Raw genomic sequence first — 25,554 nt, forward strand, 5'->3', positions numbered from 1 at the left:
ATTTTAGAGATAGATAGAACATACTGTACTTTTCCACCCCCACAGTTTGCCTGTGCAGTTCAAGAATATTCATACAGTAAAATTGGATCTTGATTTTTCTCACAGGTAAAAATTATACCAGCTTTATGCATCTTAAAATATTTTCTACTATGGCACTTATAAAAGCTGTGTTTGGTCTAATTATGTCTGTGGTCATTTTTTTCCCATGGCTGAAATGCTGCATGTCCCTTTTTTGTCATCTAAGAGTTTGCCTGTGCAATTTTTGACACCACAGTTTTTGAATGAGAAACCATCAGTTTATGAAATTATGTTTATGAAAATCTGTCCCTTGGCATTGCTCATTACGTACCATTGTGTAGCATGGAGTCCTAAATGGTTGAATTTGAGGCTTTTGGGTGAGGTTTCTTCTCCAATGGCTTACGCTCCGATCTGTATCAATTTTAACATGCAGAAAATAGACTACACAACATTTTAACTTTGAAGTTTGATCTGTATTTCCAGGTACTGACCTCTAATTAAGATGTGTGGAAGGAAATTATTAACTAGCACAGTCATCTAATCATGCCATCACTGATAATCAAGAATGTATTACATAAAGCTGTACTATGGAAATTGAACAACATTCCAAAGATCAGGGGAATATGCATGTGTTTGCAAGGGCTAACCTTCTGTTAGCATGTGACATCTTTCTCCATCTTGTCAATCCTGTTATTTGTCACAGTAGCAGAACCTAAGCTACACAGAGAAAGTTAAGGGTGTCAGATCAAGGTGTGCAATGCCACTTTTCCAGCGAGTTCACTTAAGAACCTATGATTATTAGAGCCACTTGGATAAACTGATCCCTGTCCATGGCTTGTGGTTAAACACGAGGTTCTTTCTACTGCTAAACTGGCTGATTCTTCTGGATGTTATTATTTTAGGTAGACTTTCAAGGGGAGTTAGACACCTAAGTCATTTTAGTTCATTTAGCACTTGCCAGCCCCATTGTTATGTTTCTTGCCCTTGGATGTATATTGTAGGGCATGCAAGCGTATTGTAACACAAAAACAGCTTAGCTTGGCAGGACTAGGCTCTGAAATCCAGAGTAGGCTTTATGAGCAATGCTAAGGCCTTCTGAGGGCTAGATTTGGCCTTATCCTTTGGAAAAACCCTAGAAGATAAAAGGAACTATCTCCGGGGCCTAAAAATATCCTTGGGATGAAAATAGCATAGAATTTGCTTAGATTAATAAAAAATTTTGCTTAGACCAGCTGCACGGATGCTTAGACCAGCTGTAAAGATAACTTTATCTATAAACAACTAACCGCAGCTTTTGGATAAAAGTCCCGAAGGCCTCTAGCTAATAGCCAATAGATTAACAGAAACCAAGTGTTAAGGTCCAATCCTTAAGTGGCTTGAGATATACGTAATCAGTAGCCGGCAGACTTATTGCTAGAGTTAGGGAGAAGAGGGGTATATAGGGACCCCCAGGCACCGCTCTGCTTGCAGCTCTCCGTGGATCCATCGAGGTACTAGCGGATGCCCCGTGTGGATCAGCTCCCTGGTTGCAACTCGCTTATAGGGCGAAGAATGGGCCTCCTCGCCCTCGAGCTGGTAAGCGCCTTCTTTCCCGCTTGAGTAGATTGGGGTGTACTCGTAATACCCCTCAGTCTGTAGCCTTAGCACCCATGGGCCCTCAGGTACTGATTGCTTAGTATTGCTGCTGCTCAGATAACACTAACTATTGTGGCTAAATAAATCCTTGGGTATTCCTTTGTCCAGTTGTTCCTTCCCGCCACCGAGATCCCAAAATAAGACCCATCCGCCTCTGCGGAGCACATATATATATATATATATACCTCCTATCTGTGATTTCCATTTCATGCATCTGATGAAGTGGGTTGCAGCCCATGAAAGCTTATGCTCGCAGAAATTGGTAAGTCTTTAAGGTGCTCTAATTGTTTTTGCTAAGTCATTTAGGTGCTTTTGGAAAATCCCAGTTTTAATTTCTAGCTAGGTATTTATACTGCATCTCTCATTTCTATGTGATATTTGACTATTCTGACCTAGATAACCCACTCCCTTGCTATCCATGTTTTGTCTGTAAGGCTCTGAATTACTTCTTGTCCACCCATCATCTTATTCCATGAATCTAAATTTCCTAAGATGTGTGCTCTAAGAACACCTGTAGATTTAAGAGATGTACACAGAAGTTGGTTCACCGTGAACACAGTGAGAATAAGTTCTGAAATCAAAACCCTTTGACCCACCAGAACATCCAGAAACTGTCACTACTTTAGTCAACACTTCGGAAGGAGAAGGCTGGCTGGTCAAAACAAGGGAAATTCCCCCAAAAATGAATTTTGAAAAAAAATTTAAAATGCTTCATTTCCAAAAGTTTAAAGTGAAATTCTGAAAAATTTAGAATTTTCAAAAGCTTAAAAACCTGGGACTCCTGGCTGAGCCAGGAGCCAATGTTCCCAAATTCAGCAGACTTAATTCAGCAAAAAAATTCAAGGCTGCACATTACTAGTTTATAGATAAAAGGAGGAATATCCATCCAGGACCCATAATAACCTTTTGATGTTGCACCTACAGTCTAAGATTTCATGGGAGCACTTTACGGATAGCAAGCTAATGACTAGATTAAGCCATGTGGAACATAGATTTTTAAGGAAAGTACCTTGTCTTCTTTCCATATCTGTTAGGAATACACTAGACTTATCTGTTTATTTTTAAAAAACAGACTAAACTGAACACCCTGCCATCCTTCCCTCTGTTCTCCCCATCGGCAGCACACTTTCATAAAGACTGTGGAATTCGGCACTAACTGGACCAGGCCGGAGCAAACTTGCATTGCAAGAACTAGGAGCAATCATCTGTTGATAAGAGGGATATGAATGATGGATGAATGTACAAGTCTTTTGCACTGATAATGTATGACACATTTTCTCCTTGTTGTATGAGGATGTCCACAGTTTTTAGGCTGTGGCCCTATAACTCTATAGACTGATTCTGTAAATTGTCTTCTAAATTGCTGTTATTCCTGCATATGGCTTATAATAGTACTCTTCAGAGGGGAAAAGTCATGTTTTTCTTTGGTTATAGTTTCAAATTAGACAGCAAATGTGAAAGCTTTTACTTTTCAACTTCCATTGACAGCACCAGTGCTAACAAGTTATATCTGGTTTCCTAAATTTTATATACATATATATATATATATATATATATATATATATATATATATATTCTGCTTTCATAGGATTCTTCTTTCCACAGTCACTTCAAAATTACCTGTTTCAAATTTGGTTTAAGAAGCATAACCCAGGTGAGTAGAGATAATGACAACATTCTTCTAGTGATCATCTACTGAACCTGATGTGATTTATCCCCTCCAACACTGTATGAGAGCTAGAAAGGAATGACCGAGAGAGGCTGGTTAGAGCAACTGACAGTGGTATCACAGAGCTCGACTCCCATTTTCTTTGCTAGCTCTCCATCACCTGCCTCAGCAGGGCTTGGATCCTTCCCTGCTGTTTATCAGTCCCCTTCTTCAGGGGCAGCGACTCTTGGGTCCAGGAGGATGTAAGTGCCCTCTGCAAAAAAGGCTTCTGCATATTGCAGCTCAATTGTCTCTTTCGCCTTTCTTTTTTTCCTGTTATGTGCTTCCACACTCCCGTTGTATCAGGGTGACCAGTTTATGCGGTCCTTCACAGTCTACCACAATCTCTTGCATTCCCTTTTTATCAGGGGTCATCAGTCTTTCACCCTTCTTTTATATCAAGGTAATCGCATGCCTGCATTCTTCACCACATTGTGACGGGGTCTCCACTCACTGCAAGGATGACCCCCTCCTCCTGGCCGTTCTGGGGATTATTTTTGTGAGGTCAATGCCCCTTCCCACAATTGCACACCTCGGCCCTCCGGCCAGGTCACTGAGCATGTTTCCCCTTTCTGGGGTATCAAGGTCCCCTCTTAAGAATGGGCTCAGGCACTCTTCCCATTCACAGCTCAGCTGGTGCCACTTCCTCAGAAGCTGGCAGGTGAACACAGGCCTGCCCTCTCTCAGGATCCTCTAGTCAGCAGCCAAAGTCTGTTCTCTCTCAGACCTTACTGCCTTTCCCTGAGCCCTTTCCTTATCTTCTGACAGCCCCCAGTTTGCTAGCCTCACAACTCCCTCTACCCATGGAGTAACTGCAGTCTAGTTTCCAGCAGCCCCCTTCTGCTTCCAGTTCATGGGCTTTATCCAGGCCCTTCCTCTTCCTCCAAGTGCAGCCTAGGCAGTCAGTTGGCCCACCATTCTTCTTCTTCATCCCTTATATGCCAAGTTATGTTTGTGTGTAGCTCTCTCTGGAGTGTGCCAACACTGCTCTTGAATGGGTAAGTGTATTGTGGTGTGCTCAATCTTTTTTGTCGCACAGATTTTGGTGGGGAAAAAACACCCCTCCTCCCCCGAGTGACATAAGTTACACCGACAGAAGCGTCAGTGTGCATAGCGCTGTGTCGGCAGGAGAGCAGCGGATATCAGTGGACATCCACGGCTTTGCAGGGCTCTAACCATGTGTATTTACAGTGTTACACACCAGGGAGTAAGGTAGGTGCTAAGAAAGACAATCATGCTTACCTATCAGTCACTGAAAATCCATAATGCTCAGCAATGTTAGGGGCTATAATATGTTTAGAACCAAGTTTTCCTCAGGTTTGTGTGTGCACATATAGGTAAAGTTGCTTAATTTGTGTGTGTGAACTGAGATGTTATAGGCATAGAATGGTACTTTCAAAAAAACTCAGTGTTGGTTTAACTGTACTCCCATTGAAATCAATGGTAAAATGTTTATTGAAGTCAGTGGGAACAGAGTTAAGGCAACACTGATGGCTTTTGAATATCCCATCCATCATGTTAATTAAGTTTTGTTAAATGATTACTAGAGGGAGGTAATGAGTTTAATGGCTGATTCAAACTATGTCAGAAAATGGTTAATGTGTAGCACTAAATCGTTATAAAGATTATTAAAGCATGTAGAGATTGTAACAAACTGATGTGTGTAAACCACTGGACTCTACTGGATGGAACCAGAACTGCTCAACTGGAGAGTCATATTGGTAATATTTAAAGGGGCTTATCCTTTAAGTGGCAGAGGCTCAGGCTCACAGGGCTGAAGACACTCGGCTCTGGGACCCACCCCCATAGGGTCCCAGAGCCCAAGCGTCTACACCTCAGTTAAACAGTCCCATAGCCTGAGCCCCATGAGCCCAAGTCAGCTGACATGGGCCAGCTGTGGGTGTTTAGTTGCAGTGTAGACATACCATAAGTGGCTGTGCACTTGTTAGAATATAGTTTGCTATGATTTGCCTGATTGCATTATTTTAAAGTGCACATGCAAAGGGGGTTAACTTGAGAAAACTGACAATAGCGTGTCATGTTGTGTGCAGCTCCAAATCAGAGAGAGACTCCAAAAATTTGGCACTTAATGACTATTTGAAAGTGACTACTTCTTGTAAGGGGTGTGCATGCATACTCACCTGTTTTGCCTAGAGCTGCAAAAATCCCAAAGCCAGAAATGTTGCTGCTCAAAACTTAACAAGACAAAGAATAAAAAGTGCTGAGAAGCCTGTTGACCTGAATGAGCACCCAGACTCAGCAGTTTGCACAAGATGTAATTTTTAAGATTATGCTGTCAAATCCAAGTGTGTTCACCCTTTTTAAAAAAACTCACTAAGTTAGACTCTTCTTTTATATGACTTGCCCATAGGGGAATAATTTTATTCACACAGCACCTTTTACAGCAGCTATATTTGCCAAGCCTTCTTTTTTAAAAAGTCAGACAGCTTGTGATAGGTCCTGGTACGTGTAACTGGAGTGCTCTCTAGTGGGAAATAACAGCCAGGTTTCTTCTCTTTTTTTTTTCCAGCGGAGGGGAGAGGGAGAAGGAGGAAACACTGTGCCTCTGGTTTTCACTTATGTCAAACCTCATGTCCAGGGAATTTCCTGATACTAAGGCAAAAATTCTCTAATGCTGCAAAGCAGGATCTCCAGAATCAACAGAGGTTTATAAACAGATATAATTAATTTTACAACAATGTCTAAACTATTAGAGGCAATTTCTTGGATCAGGACAATGACATTACTTTGAAAATTTACCCACAGTAAAATTAATGACCAAAGAGCAAAACATAGTTGACATCTTCCTTTTTTATTTTACAAAGCATGAAAAACAGTACAAAGAAGAGAATGAGGAAATAAGTAGCTGAATATCAGTTTGATCATAGAAAATTACCTACTGTATATTCTTTCTTTTATCAACTATACAATAACTAGGACAAAAAATTCTGTTTAACTTAAGAGTGTTATGCTGAGTAACTGTGTAGGGGGGGAAATTGAAGAGACAAGAACAAGTCAACCCGCAAGAGACTTTAATGCTACTTAAAAGCTGAACATAATATACACAGTAATGCCATTAACCTAGTACAAAAATACTGTGCCCAGAAACTATATATATTTGTTAAAATATTTGAAAAGGTAGAATACAAATAGACACACTTAGTGGCAAGTGACAGTTCATTATGATTCCTTTTATTAAACTATAATAGAAATTTATTTTAAAACTATTTACAGTGCTTTTCACACTACATTCTTTAGCAGACACGTGCACGTGTCTAGCGTGTTTATACACAGAGGGATCAAATTCTAACTTCACCTGTGTGGTACCATTCAAGTCAGTGGAGGCCAGCTGAATACACTATAGGCTGTGCAGGTGTCACTGAGGGCAAGAATTTGGAATGGTCCAGGCTTTTCCTAGGTATAGGTAAGAAAACAGGTAAATTAATCAGATCCTACATCATAGAATGGACGAGCTGATGGTGTGGCAGTTAGCAGAAGCCAGCTACTGGTTAGAAAGCTTAATTAATATACATTTACAGGCAGTGCTTAGATACGAATTTCTCCATTGAAACTGACCTCTGTGGAAAAACAAGCCTTTCCATGCAATTTTCATTAAACTAGCAATGCTGAACGCAGAAATAGCCTGATGTCACAATTTGCTGTATCTAGCAAAATGTCACTAATACCCAGACCTGACTCAGATGATGCCTCTCATTTCTATGAGTGTCCAAACAAAAAGGCTGAGGCCCATCTTCTATTTACAGCAATACAGGTGCCTGGAGCGTTCTAATGATGGTGAGTGTTACAGACCAGGGGACTCTAGAAATAGCAGAGTGCCTATGGAATGTAGACTGCACATGATTAGTGATGTATGGGACTATTCTACAAAGGCTAAACTACCAATTAAAGCTAATGAAAACTCTACCCACAGGATCAGGTCTTTTAAGAGATACTTCCTTACAGCTTCATAATTTATTATTAATCATTTGCATGAATCAGCACTCCCTCCTTTTTAATCCTGATTCATAATTGCAATGAGATCAAACCAAAACACTAGTTCAGTGCCCCATAAACTTTTCAGATCTAGATTTTACCTACCTGACTTTAGATTTCTCTATCTGTAATGGACTGAACCAGAATGCTGGGACCAAATGCCCGTGAAGCTGAAGAATCTTAGATCTGAATTAGATTCCACACCTGAACATGGCATCTCAGAGCCATCCCCAAATGAAAAATATTGGGTTGGATTTTCAAAATCTCACTTTTGCATGCACTTGGGTTGCATGTGCACTAGGCAAAAATAGGCTTCTGACAAAGCGAATTCATTGTTGTAAAGAGAGAGACAGATCTGCCACTATTGAATGTTTCAGAGAGAGAGAGAACTCCCTGTCAATAACCTGTCAGCACTCCCATCTGAAAGCAGCATGTGGTGACCCACTTAGCTTCAGATTGCTGGGAGACATTAGAAACTGAGTGGTTGATGAGATGGTATTGATTTATAATCAACAGTACAAATAAATAATTATTAAGAATCTATCATGTAATTTTCCTTGATTGCTTTACTGGATGTGAAATAATAGGAAGCCTATTTGTTCTACAATTAATATTAAAAAGATGGTAACTTGCTGAATAGACAGGTTTCATTATTCCTCCTTAATATCCTCCCTCTTTTTCAAAGAGAATAGCAGGACCACTCACTCTTTTGGCGAATGTTAATATGTGATAAGAATTTTTTTTTAAATGGGGAAGCAAAGAAGAAACAAAGGTCTGTATTTAGGGACTAAATTTTGCCCTGGAATGTGAGAGCATGTTTTCCATTGACTTCAACGGGAGTATGTGTGCACATCTGAGGGCAAAACCTGGCCTCACTTTAGCACTAGTCTTTCTTATCTTGATTCAAAGCAATATAAGGAATACAGTGGGCCTAATCCTGCTCCCAAAGATGTCAATGTCAAAATTCCTGACAGCTTCAGTGGGAGCAGGATTGGGCTCACAGAGGGTTAAATTCTATCCCATTTACATTGTCTATATTTCCCATTGACTTCATTGGGTGCACCAGGTGTAAATCAGGGCAGAATTTGGCACACAACTCCTGATGAAAATAATGATAGCTGTGTGGTTAAATACACTAAATGGCTTTGAAAATTTCCATCTGCAAATATAATGTATTTCAGGCAGAGAACCATTACATTTCTTATATGGTCACCTATGTTACCAAAGAAAAACATGTTATCTGCACACAAACCAAGCATGCAAGAGCTTTGAAACAAAAACTGTGACCTTGACTTGGCTTTCCGGCAGACTGAAACACAATATAAATGCCCTGATTATTCTCTGAATTTGCCTAAAATACATAAAATATGTGTTTAAGGTCCTAAACCAATAGTTTTAATGAGTTTGTATGTGGTCTTTTAAATATGTAAATACAGGTATGTGTATGTTAGGACAACATTTTGATGGCAGACTTATGTAGAATAGAATTCTACATTTTTTCCAACATCTGCTTTCCTCTATAGGGAGAGATTTTGTGGGGATGTATGCGTAACTTAAATATATGCAAATGCTATATCACTGTGTATATTTATCAGTGGAAATAAAAAATTATGGCTGTGTGTTATTTACATGTTTGTTATATCAGAGACATGGCTCCAGCATTCCTTTGCATGATTTAAAAAACATAAGTCATGAAAAAGCTATGCTGTACACATACACAGTATAGCAGATAAGATACATAATAGTTGGACTCTTAATGATAATGCTGTATCACTAGCAGTAGTATCACTATCGCTGATTTGTTGTCATCCCCAATTAAGTTTGCTGTCAACCACATTAACAAGAATAAATCTATAAATATTTTATCCACACATTATATATAAAATAATTGGCTTAGATAAGAAAATATTTTACTTCAGTAACTGCAGTATGCAAATTCCTATAATTAAAAGGAAAATACAGGAATAGTGCACATCCTGAGATAATCTTAGCTATTTATTTAAAGAGTAATGACAAATTTAAGAGTGATGACTGTTTATGCCTATACACACACACACACATATTATGTATGCATTGACACACAGAGTACTGCGTATAATAATACACCCAGAATTCTTCATTATTAAATTATATATCAGACGTATGAAACTTGAGTGACAAAAAATATATATATATATTTTTTCCGCAGGAAAATGTTTTCAAATTTGCCTGCAATAATAATGTACTGATATTCACAAGGGATCTTAAAATAAATCAGTTGCTACTGGGGTGCTACTGGGGTGGTTGAAATGCTGGGGTTGAAATGCTGGAGTGGTTGCTACTGGGATGGTTGAAATGCTGCAGAAAACAAAAAGAACAGCCTTCTCTAAATTTTCTTATTTCTAGAATCAAACTGAACATTTTATAAGATATTCTGAAGCATTTACTTAACATTTCCTCTGTCATTTTTCATTTTTGAGTGGCCTCTGTCTCTTTTGATTCCTTCTAGGATCTGAAGCAGGAGGGATGATAAACAGAGGCTGTTTTCACAGTATTTCCAGATGAACTGTAAGCAGATGGTACTGGAAATCTCATGGGGGGGAAAAAGATTTCTTGCAAGGTTTCCAACTAAAATTGCATGGACTTACATGGTTCAGGCAAACTGAATGCACACTCTTGACATATATGAGGTTTGCCCAGCACTACCACTGGTATGTAACAAAAATATTGTTATAGATATGAAAATTATCATTGTGGGTTCTACACAGTCAATTGCATTTTCATTACTGAGAAGTCTTATGAGCCCCGTCTCATTTTTAATCTTCTGATCATGGCTACACATGGCAATTGAAATTGTGCTTCCTTTATTCTAGCATTTTGGGATTTGACTTGTTCATATGCTTTCTTGAATTCAGGCCCAGTGGCCTATTAAAAAAAATTTATTAGGCATTTCCTCTGTTTAAAAAGTTTCCCCCATATCTGCTGCAAGTCCACTGGCTTTCAGTTTCCCCTGTCCGACTGCTTGTTATGTCTTATATAAAAAATGTAAATCCCTGCAGTATTCTCACGTGTTTTCACTTTCAGTCTTCCTTTCACTTATTGCTTTAAGACTTCATCTGGTTAAAAACTGTTCCTAGTAGAATGAGCGCTGAAAATTATTTTTTTAAAATAAAAACATTCTATTTTCCAAAGTTAACATATAAAACCATCTGCAATCTGAAGCAAGCTTTCAAAGTGGTCATGGTCATTTCTTAGTGCTACTGATCTAGTGAATCAGACTCACTAACAATCTCCAGAAACATCCTCTTTTCTGAATCACATTCTTGATATAGCCTCTTTTTTCATCACATGCTTTCACAATCACATTCTCCTGTGCTTTTCCTTCTCTTGTGTCAGTTTGTTGATTATGATGACTTTAAACTCATCTTCAGTATGCAGATATTACCAGCCACACAGTAGTGATCCTGTTTATCTCAGTTTACTTCTCTGTTTCTCCCAGCCTTGTATCTGACGAGTTCTTCCAGACAGCCTGTTAGCTACATTGCTGAGTTGTGGTATATTTTTATCCTGCTGAGCAGCTTTCACCATCTCTGTGTAATTTCTTGGCACTTCCACTGCAAATCTCACGTAGGTCCCTGATTGTCTAGTAATTCACAGTATTTTTTAAAAAATTTCTCCAAAAAGTATGACCGATTTTGCTGAAACATTTTTGTAAAAACAAAAGGCATTGGTATAGTATATTATGTGCTTTGTCAATGGGGGCTCAGTCCTGCATTCCCATATAGATGAAACTCTCATTGATTGATTTCAATGAGAGTTTTGTCTGCATAACAGCTGTTGGATTAGGCCTTTAGAAGGAATTTCAATCTCCAAGCTCCTTTTAGCCTCTAGGCTTCTTGCAAGAGAAAAAAAACAACATTGCTTATTACTTACAGTTACATAACAAAAAATAAGAGGACGAAAAGTGCCATATATGGTAATCTTTAAGGTACTTGCCACTCATGAAACACTAAACAACTATGTACATCTGTAAAGTAAAAGGCTTTTTAAAGCAAAGGCAGTCCAACAACTGCACTTGTACCTCTCTGTAGAACTGAGCAGAGTAAACTAACTCTGCATTACTATTTTTCTTCCTCACCTAAATGAAATATAAGGAATATACAATCATTATACATTATTCACATAAAAATGGTCATGCTATGGTTTTAATTGTGGTGGAGAGGGATACATATATATTTGTTTTTAAATACAATAGTGGCAAAGTATACATCAAATCCCTACAGTGTATAGCAAAATAGTATCCCCAGATTACTGTATCTTCTGTGTAAACTCGAACTTGTATTTTCTAAAACAGTTTCTCAGTTCCGCTTGGGCTGATTGCTTTCTCCATTAATCAGATTCTTCTCCTGTTGCTCAGCTAAGGATTGCCATTTCTGCCTATTCTTTCTACAGCCATCCAGTAAAGGGTAGCAGCCTTCTGATACATGTGTCAGGGCCTGTAAGAAATAAAAGAAATCAGACTGGTAATGTATAATAAAAACCACAGTTTTCCTGCACCTTAAGCTGTGCCTGTGACATACTGTACCCCATGTACACCCTTATGGTGTGATTTGTGTATTATACATGTTCCCCCTTACAGTGTAACTCTGTATTGTCTGATGTAAAGTATGTCATGTAAGGTGTTTTTGAAATGCTTGTGATATACTGAACATTATTGTTATGGTAGCATGTTTCCTATATGAAACTCTGCTACGTCATATCCCAAATGTATGTCTCACAGGGCTTGAATAGATGCAGACAAACACAAAGCTGAAGGTACACACCCTGCAGAGGCATGCATACAGGAACAATGGACTGGCCTAAGCACCTTTGAGCACTTTGGCTCAAGTGGGAAAAATCACACTCATTGCCGGACATGGACAAACACCTGACCCCAGGGCATGTCAAGGAAACTTATTAAAAGAAAGAGACATCTTTGTCCCTGGAATCTATCTCCCAAGCAACATCAAGGACTAGCACCTACCCACGGGGGGTGGGGTGGGATGTGTGTGTCCTGGCTGCAAGAGGTATTGCAGCCAGCTGTGGGTAAACTATCTTCACAGACTGAGAATCTACTGAAATATTAGACTTAGTTTAGGATGCAAGTTATCTTTTAGTTAATTGTGACCAACTCCTTAACGCATTATTAATCTCTTGATTTATATTACTCTGATTTATATCCACTTAATCTTGCTGTAGTCAATACATTTATTTATTTGTTTTATCTAAAACAGTGCATGTGGATTGAGTGTCTGCAGAGACCTCACTTAGAGTGACAGAGCTGGTGCATATCAATGTATTTGATAAATCAATAGACAAATGTAAATGTGCTCGCAGGATGCAGAGTACAGCACTGAACCCTGCAAGATGGCAGCTCTCAGGATTGCATCTGGGACTGGGGGTGTTTGCTGGGAGTCTATCCCATGAATCGCTGTCCAGAAGTGCTCCTTCACTAGGTCAGGAACCAATTACTCACAGGAGGCAGGGCGTGGGCTGACCCAGGAGTGGGTGGTTCACATAGCAAAAGCAGGGTAAATCGGGGCTCAAGTGAGAGGAATTGGGGTGACACCAGTCCAGATTGTAGGAGGGGGGGGGAATGTCACAGTGCCCATTGGAGGCAGTAGAATATGTTTGAAACATAGGGCTTGTTCATACTAGAAAGTGGAGCTGTGTTGGAAAACTGATTTAAAGCAAGGCTCCCTGTCACTCCAAATCCAGGATAAATTCAGTTATTTGACCTATGCAGACTGTGCTAATTTGGCCATCTTCATTGCTGATGTAACTGCTGATTCAGCAGAGTTATCCAAGGGACATTTGGCACCAATATATTCAGCACCTGATTAAGAAAGGTCTAGAGAAGAGCTGTGTTTAATAGCCATTCTCAATTACTTTTGACCAGGCAATAGTAAGTTACTGTATTAGGAGGACAGGGATTAATAAAAGTGAAGCAGAGAACAAGTTTTGGAAAGAGAATTGGACTCCGATGTTTGGGTACAGAATAGAACGGATAGATACTAGGACAGGTCAAGAAATTTCCACTGAAACAAAATTTTGATTAAAAAATGCAATGTAAAATCCATTAACATTTTTGTGATTTTTTTTCTTCATAGAATCATAGAAGATTAGGGTTGGAAGGGACCTCAGGAGGTCATCTAGTCCAACCCCTTACACAAAGCAGGACCAATCACAACTAAATCATCCCAGACAAGGCTCTGTCAAGCCAGGCCTTAAAAATCTCTAAGGACGAAGATTTTACCACCGCCCTAGGTAACCCATTCCAGTGCTTCACCACTCTCCTAATGAAAAAGTTTTTCCTAATATTCAACCTAGACCTTCTTCCTCATTCCCAATCACATGTGAGTCCTTTACTTCTATTATCTTCTGGAATCCAGTGGGACTGCTCACATGAGTAAGGGTCCTGTGGTTGATTGGGCCCACTATCTGTTAGACATATTACTGACTACACAAAGCACAAGGGGTGGAATCTGAAGTTAACACGTATGTGATTAAATCAGTCAGGATTTCATTCACGGAATTTCTCATTCAGAAAAGAAAAGATGGTGATGCCTGATTCTCCCTTTGCTTATGATAGCTTTACACTAATATAACTCCACTGGGCTATATCCTGGTGTAAATCAGTATATTTCCATTGACATTAATGGAACTGACCTATTATCTTCAATGGAATAATTCTTGATTTACATCACTGAGCTAAGAAAATCAGGCCCATTAGGTACAATTCACTAGAATTATGCCATTTTATTTTGTTTGTGTACATTTAAATGGTTTAAAAATGCTAAAACAGTTTGATCAAATGTCAGCATTGAAGTCACTGAAATGAGTGAAACACTTTCGCTGTTCTTTATAGATTTTAAGGTCTGAAAGGACCATTATGATCATCTAGTCTGACATTCAGCATAACACAGGCCATAGAATTTTACCCAGCGATTCCTGCATCAAGCCCACCCACTTGGATTTGATTGATTTTTGGTAAAAAAGGTAAACCAGACTTTCAGTGCTGCCCTGTGCACACACCTCCTGTAGCATGTGTGACAAACTCCTGGGGACAGGATGAAAGCTAATGAAAGAGCCAATTAGTGGGCAGGCTAAAGTTACAGCTGAGCTTATTATTCACTCTTAGTATTGGAACACTGGAGAGTGAGCAGGTTCCTTGTTCATTTTCCAAGTGACGTTTATATGAAATGATTTATTGTTTCATTACGTGTTGTTCATTTAAGGAAGCAGATGGAGTCACCACCCTGCTCCAAACAGAGTAAATCTACTCCAAACTTAGCTCTTTCATGGGCCTTGCCTGTATTGTTAACCTGAATGACAACAACAAAATATATGTCCCAGCCTAAGCTTTCTCCAGAGCTGGGCTGTTCCATGCATTTACCAGTAGGATCCTAGAGCTCTAGTTTTCTCTGCTCCACATAGGTACACCAAACACTCTTTTAACTTGGGTGAAGCTAACAGGACCCACCTGCCAGGATGAATCAGCAGAAATAACTCTTCACATGTATGGTCCTGCATTCCTATATGGGATCCTAGAAGCTGCCATCCTGCTACAGAGTTTCAGTTCCTACTGTATGAGGTTTAGGGGCTCAGTTGTGCATTTCAGGCACAGCCTTGCACTGGGCACAGCATGGATCTGCACTGCTCCAAGGGAAACTCTAGGTGCCATTGTGTCTCATGCAGATACGACGTCTCCCAAAGGCCTTGCGAAGTGCAACATCCCCATAGAGGGTGGAGTGCACTTCTCTTATAACCTGATCAGTGCAGGGGAGGTGGTTGTGTACATCATTTGGGTAGCTACTGCCACTAGCCAGGAGCAGACCTTGTTCCCTGGTGTGCTCAACAAATGCAATTTTGTTATGAAGCATGGGCACAAAAAGGAAGTTCCTTGCGCTCTCCATTCCCTTGAACATCCACATAGGGGCTGGGCACAATCTAGCGCAATATATTTTGATAACTAGTTGACATGAGACCCAGAGTTCCTCTGGGAGTTTCAGATTGGGAGACTTTCCTAAAACTCTTTTGTTGGGCGTTGGGTTTCCTTCCCCCTTTGGAAAAGGCCACATGTTCAGTCCCATAGACCTGTGGACCCCTATATCTGTATGCATCATAATGTGTCTGCAGAAGTAAAAGATGGTTACTTACTTCTCATAGCTGTTCTTCGAGATGTGTTGCTCATGTCCATTCCATTCTAGGTGTGTGCATGCTCACATGCATGTTAGCCAGAATTTTTTTTAGCTTAGGAGTATCCATAGCTCTTGCGCCCTCTGGAGCCCTGTGCTTATGCTGCGGCATATGAGGTGCTGCTGGCTCTGCGTCCCCTCAGTTCCTTCTTGCCATCAACTCCTATAGTGGGGACGGAGGGCGGGTCATGGAATGGACATGAGCAACACATCTGGAAGAACACCAGTTACAAGAGGTAAGTAACTGTTTTTTCTTTGAGTGCTTGCTCATGTCGATTTTCATTCTAGGTGAGTTACCAGCAGTACCTTTTGAAGCGGGCTCGAAGTTCACGGATGTGCTGTCTGTAGCAATGCCCTCCTGAAGTTGGCATCATCCTGAGCCTGCTGGACAATGGTGTAATGGGACATAAAATTATGGACCGAGGCCTAGGCAGCAGCTCTACAAATGTGCTATACCGGGACCTGTGCCAGAAAAGCAGCTGACGAGGCTTGAGCTCTGGTGGAATGGGCTGTGATGTTCTACAACGAAGGTAAGTTCACTTGCTCATAGCAGAGCCTGATGTAGGGAGAAATCCATGAGGAGATCCTCTGAGAGGAGGCAGGTAATCCCCTTATCGTTTCCACCACTGCAATGAAGAGTTGTGTGGTTCTACAAAAGCGTTTGGTCATTTCAGTGTAGAAGGCTAGCACCCACCTAACATCAAGGATATGCCATGTATGCTACTCGCTGGAATTACACGGTTTAGGATAGAATACCAGCAGGAATATGTCCTGGTTGTTGTGAAATTGGGATACTATTTTGGGCAGGAAAACTGGATGAGGCCACAGCTGTACCTTATCCATATAGAAAATCATGTATGGCAGTCCTGAGATGAGTGCTCTTATCTCAGAGACCCTACGTGCTGACGTAATAGCCACCAGGAGAGCCACTTTCCAAGAAAGGAGCGAGAAGGAGAGGTTGCTAGGGGTTCCAAGGGGGGCCCTGTTAGCTTTGACAAAATTAAGTTCAGGCCCCATGGAGGTAATGGGGGTAAAGTCTTCCCAGTCCTTTGTGGAATCTGGTCATCATATGATGGGAAAACACCGACTTCTCTTGGATCGGCAGGTGAAAAGCTGAAATGGCTGCGAGGTGAACCCTTATTGATGAGATTGCTAGGCCCTGACCCTTGAGACACAATAACTAGTCAGAATAGATTGTATTGAAGCCAGCAGAGACAGGATATTCCGATCTGCTGCTCTTTCATTTGGCTAACTAGGACGTTCTGATAGAGGATTTTCTGCTGCCCATCAGAACCTGCTGGACTGGGATGAGCACATCCCTCATCTGTATTTAACGATTCAGCCTCCATGCTGTCAGATGGAGGGATACTAAATCCAGGTGTAGGTGCAGGCTGTTGTTCTGCAACAAAAGGTCTTGTCAATGGGGCAGTTGAGCATTCCAGCACCGTGCTGCACCAATGTTGCCTTGGCCAAGTGGGAGCTATTAAGATCACTTCTGTCTTGTCCATGTTGATTTTCACCAGGACTCTGTGGATTAGAGGTGTTGGTGGGAAGGCGTATATAAGGCTCCCTGACCATGATAGCATTGGACAGCGCCCCTTTGTTGGCCCCGTGAATCGAGCAGAATAGGTTGGGTGCATTTCTTCTTCAGCCTGGTATCAGAGGTCCACTTGGGAAGTTCCCCAACTCTGGAAGATCATATCTGCCACCTGAGGATGGAGCAACCACTCGTGGCGAAGTAAGATGGATCGGCTGAGCTGGCCCCAGGCAGGTGGGACGCTATGATGTGGAAGTTGCTCTGAATGGAGAGGTCTCACAGAAACATAGCGTTCTGACAGAAGTTCAATGAATGCTAGTGAATGGAAATCACGGTGGTATTGTCTGTTAGAACCTGGACCACTCACCCCTCCATGTAGGGGAGGAATACCTGGCAGACTAGGCGTATCATCTTGAGCTCCCTGACATTTATATGAGGATTGCGGTCTGCCGGAGACCAAGTTCTCTGCGTGCAGAGGTTGCCATTGAGGTAAGCACCCCATCCCAAGTTCGGGGCATCGGATACCTGGGTAACCGAGGGTGTGAGGCCTTTGAAGGGCACGCCCTGCATCACTGACTGAGGGTTGGCCCACCAGCTCAAGGAGACCACTACATGCAGGGGCACTGTAACCAAGTTGTACCTGCTCAGGGAGTACACCAAGCCCAGACATGACTGTAACGGTCTGAGCTTTAGGCGGGCATGCCATATCACATATGTGCACGCTGCCATGTGACCTATCAGCTGCAGGCAAGTGTGGGCTGTTGTGAGGGGAAAGGTACGAATGCTGCCGATGGGGCTGGACGTGGTCTGGAAACAAGACTCCGGCAGGAAGGCTCAGGCTTGAGTAGAGTTAAGAACCACTCCTATGAACCAGTAAGAGCATCTACTTCTGCTCATTTATCAACAGGCCCAGTTGATGACAGGTGGACCTTATGGAGACCTATGTTGTGGCATACCTGTGACTGGGACTTCCCTCTGATCAGCCAGTTGTCCAGGTAGGAATAAATGTGTACCCCCTGACATCTTAGGTGTATGACTACCACCGCCAGGCATTTCATATATATCCTTGGGGCGGAAGAAAGACCAAAAGGTAGTACTATGAACTGGTAATGGGCATGGCCCACCACAAATCTGCAGAGTCTTCTGTGGCTGGGAAAGATCGAGACATGGAAGTACGCATCCTTTAGGTCAAGGGTGGCATACCAGTATCTGGGATCCAGTGAGGGAATGATAGAAGCTAGAGAGACCATGCAGACATTCAGTCTCTTGAGATGTTGAGACGTCTTGTTGAGACGCCGTAGGTCTAGGATAGGTTGGAGACCTCTTTTGCTTGGGGATAAGGAAGTAGCAGGAATAAAAACCTTTCCCTCACTTGTCTGGAGGAACTTCCTGCATGGTTCCAACTCTCAGAATGTTTTCCACCTTCTTCCACCTTTTTCCACCTTCTTCAATGGGCAAGAGGGGTGTTGGGGTGGAGGCGAGGAAAACTGAAGGGTATAGTCCTCTGAGATGACCTTGAGGCCCCATCAGTCTGATATACTATGGGCCCACATTGGGAAGAAGGGGGAAAGGTGGTTCAGGAAAGAACTGAATCGATCCTGTTCAGGGACTGGAGTGTCGTCCTTGGGTACCCTCAAAATGGCTGCAGTTGGCCACTGGGGTGTCGTGAGGTCCACAGCTGAGATGAAGCAGAGGTTAAAGCAGGGCATTGGCGTTTGAAACCCCTGTCTCTGTCCCTTCTCCTGTAGGAGGAGGAGCAAGGGGCTTGAAACCTTGGCTGCTGCTGCAGGCGGAACTGCTTCCTCGAGGCCTGTGGTTTGTAAAAGCCCAATGAGCGCAGGATGGCTCTTGAATCTTTCAAGCCATGATGCCTAGCATCCGTCTGGTCTGAGAAGAGTGCATAGCCATCAAAGGGGAGATGCACTGGTGCCCTTCTTGGGACAATCCGGATGATTGCAGCCACGAACAACAGCGCATGGACACATCTGAGGCCATAGATCTTGCCACTGAATCAGCTGCATCCAATGTTGCCTGCAGTGCCACTCTAGCCATTGTCTTGCCCTCCTTCCAGATAGTGGTAAAGTCCTGGGAATTTTCCTGTGGCAACACCTCAGTGAACCTGGATAGCGAGCTCCAGAGATTAAAAGTGTACCTTCTCAGCAGTGCTTGCTGGTTGGCAATTCGAAACTGGAGGCTTGCTGTAGAATAAATTTTTCGGCTGAACAAGTCGAGTTTCTGAGAGTTTTTGTTCTCAGGAATATAGCTCAGCTGGCCCTGCCTGTCTCTCATTGGCCGCTGCCACAACCAGTGACCCCGGTGGAGGGTGTACTCAAATCCCTTAGGTGGGACATAATACTTCTTTTCAGCTCTCTTAGATGTCAGTGGCAGCGAAGATGGTGTCTGCCTAGGGCCATAACCACCTTGAGCACTCTCTTGTGTATGGGCAGAGTGACCTGGGCTGGTGCCACAGCTGCCAGTACATCAGAGGGGTATCTGAAGTGTCCTTGAGCTCCTCCGCTTCCAGTTGTAAGCCATCATCTTCAGGAGCTCCTCGTGAGCCCTGAAGTTGTCTAATGGGGCTGAGGGCTCTGCGCTGGTGACTGCTTCATCCGGGAATGAGGAAAAAGATTGCAGAACTGGTGGGGGTAGAACTTCCTCCTGTGTCTGGACCGATGTGGGCAGTCAGGGCTAAGTGCTGAGGTTGGATGCCAAGTCCTGAGCCTCCTCCTGTGCTGCTGGTACCACAGAAACTTTTCCCAAGGAGTGGAACGATTAGGGGCTTGGTGCCATGGGGAATGCCCGTGGGCTCCAATAAGGGCATTGTACTGGCTACTGCCCCGGGGCCATCCAGTGGAAGGAGGGGCTGTCCCCACCTCTTATGCCCCCTGTCACTGATGGTGACTGGCTCTGGGGTAGTCCTCTTTGGAATCCAAAGAGTAGGACTCCTGCAGTGACCACAAGGGGGCTGTAGGTGCCTCCCTGCTGCCGTGCGGCACTGGGGAGCAGCATCGCAGGGAGGGAGACCAATGTCTTGAACCTCTGGAATGGTGGCACCCTGTTGGGTGCTGGTGCGGTGCTGGAGATCAAAACGCTGTGGATTGGTGCCAGGATCCCCTAGACCAGTGCTGCGGCGAATATGAATGGCATTCAGATCGGGTTGAGCGTCTCGATGAAGGAGACCGCAATCATAATTTAGGCTACTGGCATCCTGATGGTGGAGACCTCCTCTGTACCGGTGAACACAGGTCTGACGATACTCACCGGTGTGCGTGTCGTGGGGGAGCCATCGCTAGCTTCTCCTTCCACAGTGATGCCAAAAGGAGCCTCGGGATTGGCAGCAACAGTAGCACCTGTGGCCTGAAATTCTCTGGGGTCGATGGAATGTTTAAAGAGGTGTCCCCTTACATCTGCTGGGGTTGCGGGTGGTTCCCTTAAGGGAAATGGTGCCGTGGGTGGAGACCCCTGATTATGGTGTCTCAGCTCAAGTCGCTGGCCTGACAAAGGTCCTGCACCCAGAGCCCCCTTCTCCGATCTCTTTGGCACCAGGGAACAGCTTCTCTCTCTGTGCTGTTTCTTCTGACTCCTCTTTGGAGACAGAGAAGAGGAGCGGCGCTGAGAAGAGCTCGGTGCCAGCGGGGTACTCTGTACTGAGGCTGATGTGCTTGGTGCCGAGTCGGCACGGGAGGGTTCAGAGGCTGGTCTCAGCGCTGCCTCCCTAAGCAGGGCTTTCCGCCAGATCTCCCTGTCCTTTCTCATCCAGCATCTGAAGCCCTTACAGATTTTGCACTTGTCCTTTCTGTGCTCTTCCCCCAGACACTTCAGGCAGCTGTCGTGGGGGTCGCTGAGCCGGAGGACTTGGTGCAAGTCACACAGGGCTTGAACCCTGGGGAATGGGGCATGCCCCACTGTGGCATAAAGTCTTAAGCAGGACACTAACTACTAATTATACTACCAAAACTTAAAACTGCTAAAGGCTAACTGAATACTTGCGACAGCAAGAGAGATACAGGTTCCAGCAACCGTCACGGGCAGAAGGAAGGATCTGAGGGGGAGGGAGCAGGGCCAATGGCACCTTATATACCATGGCATAAGCATGGGTCTCCAGAGGTGGCCCTACAGATACTGCTAAGGGAAAAAAATTCCAGCTACTGTGCACATGGGCACGCACATACCTAGAATGGAATCGACATGAGCAAGCACACGAAGAACAGATCTTCTGCAGGTGCTGTAGTGCACAAGCACTCAGTCCCCTACAGCTGTAAGCCTTCCCCTGGAAGGAGCTATCTGGGGCTCTCCAATAACAACTGCCACAGTATCCCCTGATGTTGGGTTTCCAAAGCACAAAATGGGAAGTTGCACACATGATTGCTGACCCTGTCTTCAGAAACTTGATCATTTGTCCTGTGGATTTCAGATGCATTAGAGAGCATCCAGCCCCCCAGAATGCTGATGTGCATTCATGTAGAATGGCTTTGAAGTGGGCATTGAGGATGAGGGATGAATGGATGGAGTCATCTTGCTCCCACTGACAGATTTTTGGGTTTAGGCTCCTATTTGCTCCCCAAGTTTCCAATCTCAATAAATGCATCCAGAAAACATGATACAACCTGAGAAGGTTTTCATCTAGTCTCAAAGATAGGAAATTAAATTTTAGTACATAACCTAATCTTTGAAATGTGCAGTTTGTAGCTAGGATGTAAAACATTTCAATGGGTTCTGTCATGTTGCGTGTAATCTGAAACTTGGTGATATCCAAGTTAACATAATAATGGTTTGTACTTGTGCACCATTTCTCACCCAATGATTTCAAAGCACTTTACAATCCTTAATTAAGCCTCACAACACTCCTACTGTGAGGTAGATGGGCACTCTCCATTTATAGACAAGTATACTGTGGCACAGAGAGGCTGTCCCAAAAGCACATGGCAACTTGGTGGCAGAGCCAGGAGTAGAACCCAGGGATCCAACTCCTAATCCCTAGGTCCAACCACGAGACCACAATGCCTTTCCACCTGGTTTTGTAATGATTACAACAAACCATTTCAATCAAATAAGTAAGCAACCTAATGATAAATATTGAAATAGTCTTTTGACCTGATTGACTAATGAACCAATAACAAGCAAGCATTTCTCATATGTCATTCAACCGCTGAACAACAGCACACTTGATTCTAACGTCAGCCTCTGCATTTGTTGCAGGGGCCAGTGCTCAGTTCTGGTTTAGATAATTGTACAATCCATAAATAGAGTCCCCTCTTAAACAGAGTACCTCATAAAGCTGTAAACAAATGGCATCTATGAATCCAACCTGCATGCTAGGAATTTTATTTTTCTTCTCTCTGTTCATTAGATCCTGAAAACAAAAAGAAATACACAATTTTCATGATAAACACACACGGTGAGTCAGCTCTCTATTAAAATAAAATAAGTTTAAAAAATATCCACGAGCGGTCGGAAACTATGTAGTAACACCTTAGGGAAGCACAGAAGGGTAGCAGGCGCAATATGTTGTCAAATAAATAACTTGCTGCATGAACAACTTCTGGAGTCTTTTTCCTGGAGTGGCAGAGTGCAGAGCAGGGGTGGAGGTTTCAAGCCCACTTTAAGAGGGTGAGATGAAGTGTGCACTGCTCTTTAAGAATTCCCTTCCTTAGAAGCTTAGCAGCACTCCCTTGGAAGAACTCATGCTCTTTGCACTATTGTCTGGAAGGTAAATGGTCAGTTGCAGATGTTTGGGAACCATAAAAGGAAAATAGCCATCAGCTAGCAGAATGATTGGGAAGAAAGTTGTTCCATACTCATTCCACCAAAAATAACTTTTAAAAAAGGGAAGTCCTGTTGGCAGTAATCATTTTGAAAGTGGTGTCACCACACCGCTACTTACTGTTGGTTCTATGTTGAGTTCCTTTCTCTCTTTATCCCCTTGGTCAAAAAATTCTGTAGCTACAAGTTCAGCTATCTGTAAGAAATGTCACACACTGTTCGTTAGTTTTAAAGACCTGGATTTACACTTTCTCCCTAGGGTCAAAACAGAAAGTGCTATTGCTGGGTGTCTGCTCTGAATGAAAAAGGAATAAAGGATCTTGCAAAGAATTCTGCAGTCATATGTCTGTGTGAAGTCCCAACTGGTTTAAATGAGCCTAAATGCAAAATCTCAATAGAGTTGAGCCCGCTAAGCTTTCTCAGCCAAATAGCACAATGTCAAGTGAAACATTTTCAGGAGTAAACAAACGAGGACTGAATATGTTTTAACTATTTAGTACCAAGATTTCATTACACAAGCAGATATAACAAACAATTAGCATTTGTTGCACATCAGTTCTGAAACAACGAGCTTATTACATATATATACATTTCAGCTATCTAACTCCACTGACCTGTGTGGAGTTGCATGGGTTAGAAATCAGAGCCAAATCAGACCCAGTGTGTCCTAGACGCTCTTAAGATATTGTAATCTTTGCACTTGTACAGACCCTATTCCAAAATTTGTTCTATATAAGTTAGTAGGTTCAACTCACAACAATCCTGTGACGTAAGGATTAATTTATTGATGGGTAAAGTGAAGTGCAAAAATGGCAAGAGTCAAATCTTTAAAATAGAGGTTACACCTAAGATTTTCAAACGCATCTAGTGATTTTGGGCACTTTAATCTGTGGGTATCCAGCTTGAGAGATACCTGATCTTTGGCTTTCAGCAAGTGATGAATGCCCACTCTTTGAAAATCACCTCAGGGCCGCGGCGGGATTCTATGGGGGGGGGGGGGCCAGTGCCCACCGCCGAAACCCTGCCGCCGTTTGCCCCTTTTCGGCGGCGGGGGACTTCGGCGGCGGGCACTGCCCCCCGCCCCCCACGGAACTCCGCTGCCGCTGTGAAACCGCGCCGCTGCCGAATTCTCCCCCGCCGCTGAATTCTCCCCCACCGCCAGGGCCACCATCAGGCCCTTGACATAAAAATGGTTCCCCATCCCTGCTGTAAAGTGTGTTAAATTGGAAATGCAAAAAAATGAGAGACTCCAAATCAATAGTCACTTTTGAAAATCTTGACATACAGATCTAGGCACAAAAATGCTCTTGCATTTATATGTGTGTTTACCACAACAGTACAAACAAATTGGAAAAAAACATCAAGCCAGCCATTCACAATCAAAATGATGATAAATACATATGTACATGAAAGTCTTCTACCTTCTGAGGATTTCTCCCTAAGGCTGTGCTTTCCACCAATGCCTTTGCAAAGTGGAAGGCTAGGCTTAGGAAACAGAAGCTATTTAAAGAATAGCAAACCCTTAGAAAGTCTTAAATTAAGCGTATACCCGTTGTTGAACTGGCCATGGCTTTGTTATTGCTGACAAATCACAAGCAGTCATCAGCATTGCTCTGTAAAAACAAAGAAAATTAATGATTTATTGTAACATGAAACTCATGCAGCCATTCAGTCTAGAAGCTAATAAATATGATATCCAATATAAAACCAAATCAAAGCCAGGGTAACTGATGAAATTACAGTAAAATGATAAAAATATCCTTTAATGGGGGACTAGATGACTGAGGAATAGTAATGAGCTACTGTGCCTTTCACTTGTGTCATCTGACCTGAATAAATCTGGATCAGATCAGTTTAGATCATTACCACTGGAAAGGCCCATGTGAACTGAGCAGGTTTCAGTCTGTTTACTAATGGGCAGGCGCCACATTACAAAAATGACTGTTATAGCACCTCTGCTGGATGTTTCAGGAGGAAGGCTGAGACTGAATGAGCTATGGATATGCCCTAGTCTGCCCATAGAGGCAGTACCTTGGAAAAGGTAACAGCACGCTAGTGAGGCAACCTGGGAATCTTACAGTGCTGCTGGTGTGTTCTTCTCTGTCCTTAGTGTCTCTGTCCTTCAATCTCTTTTCTTTTATGGGAAATGAATTTGCTTCAAAACAAGCAACCCTCCCTGAATCTTTCAGCTATAGATTACAACAGTTCAGTGCTTTAAGACAATGCACCTACAGCAAAAAACAACACAGCATTCTGTCAGTAGTCCTACACTTTAGGAATAATAGAAATGCTAGTGTACAGATGCCACATTATAAAAATCACTGTCATCACTAACAATAACTAGCAGTTGTTGACTGTTTCAGGAGGAAGGCTACAAGAAGTCATTCATGAGAGTTCATCAGACAACTCCTGAAACTCTTAACAATATTCAGATTCAGGCATTCATTCAGTGACCTATTTGACTTGTGTCAGCTTGTACAAGCCTAGATTCAACAGACTTATGTTGGCTCTACTGAAAGTAATCGCAGCTTGGAGTGGAAAACCTGATACTTGATAGTACAGTTTGGTTTTGAAACATCTGCCATTTACTTACAAAAATAGCTCCTTCTGCAGAGGATCTTCCCAGTTAAATTGCTTCTTTCTTAGAAGTTCAAAAAACTCTCCCCTTCTCCTTAAAACCAGTA

General features: G+C 42.7%; 1 protein-coding gene across 4 annotated transcripts in view; it reads right to left on the reverse strand.

Moving 5' to 3' along the window:
- Positions 1 to 6,158: 6,158 nt before the first annotated feature.
- The window catches only part of PDE5A (phosphodiesterase 5A), a 108,123-nt gene continuing 88,727 nt past the window's right edge, over positions 6,159 to 25,554 (reverse strand). For 3 of the 4 annotated variants that reach the window (XM_067549363.1, XM_067549354.1, XM_067549371.1), the window contains exons 17-21: positions 25,464 to 25,541; positions 24,420 to 24,483; positions 22,992 to 23,066; positions 22,377 to 22,460; positions 6,159 to 11,829 (exon numbers count right to left, since the gene is read on the reverse strand). In XM_067549363.1, coding sequence (XP_067405464.1) covers positions 11,692 to 11,829; positions 22,377 to 22,460; positions 22,992 to 23,066; positions 24,420 to 24,483; positions 25,464 to 25,541 — 439 coding nt within the window. In that variant the 3' untranslated portion in view covers positions 6,159 to 11,691. Of the gene's footprint in view, positions 11,830 to 22,376; positions 22,461 to 22,991; positions 23,067 to 24,419; positions 24,484 to 25,463; positions 25,542 to 25,554 lie in introns of those variants that run through there. The other variant, XR_010919885.1, reaches the window with a different exon arrangement.

The sequence above is a fragment of the Emydura macquarii genome, unplaced genomic scaffold (genome assembly GCF_026122565.2).
Source record: "Emydura macquarii macquarii isolate MOO-44397 ecotype Brisbane River unplaced genomic scaffold, CSIRO-AGI_Emac_v2 contig_267, whole genome shotgun sequence".
NCBI lineage: Eukaryota > Metazoa > Chordata > Testudines > Chelidae > Emydura > Emydura macquarii.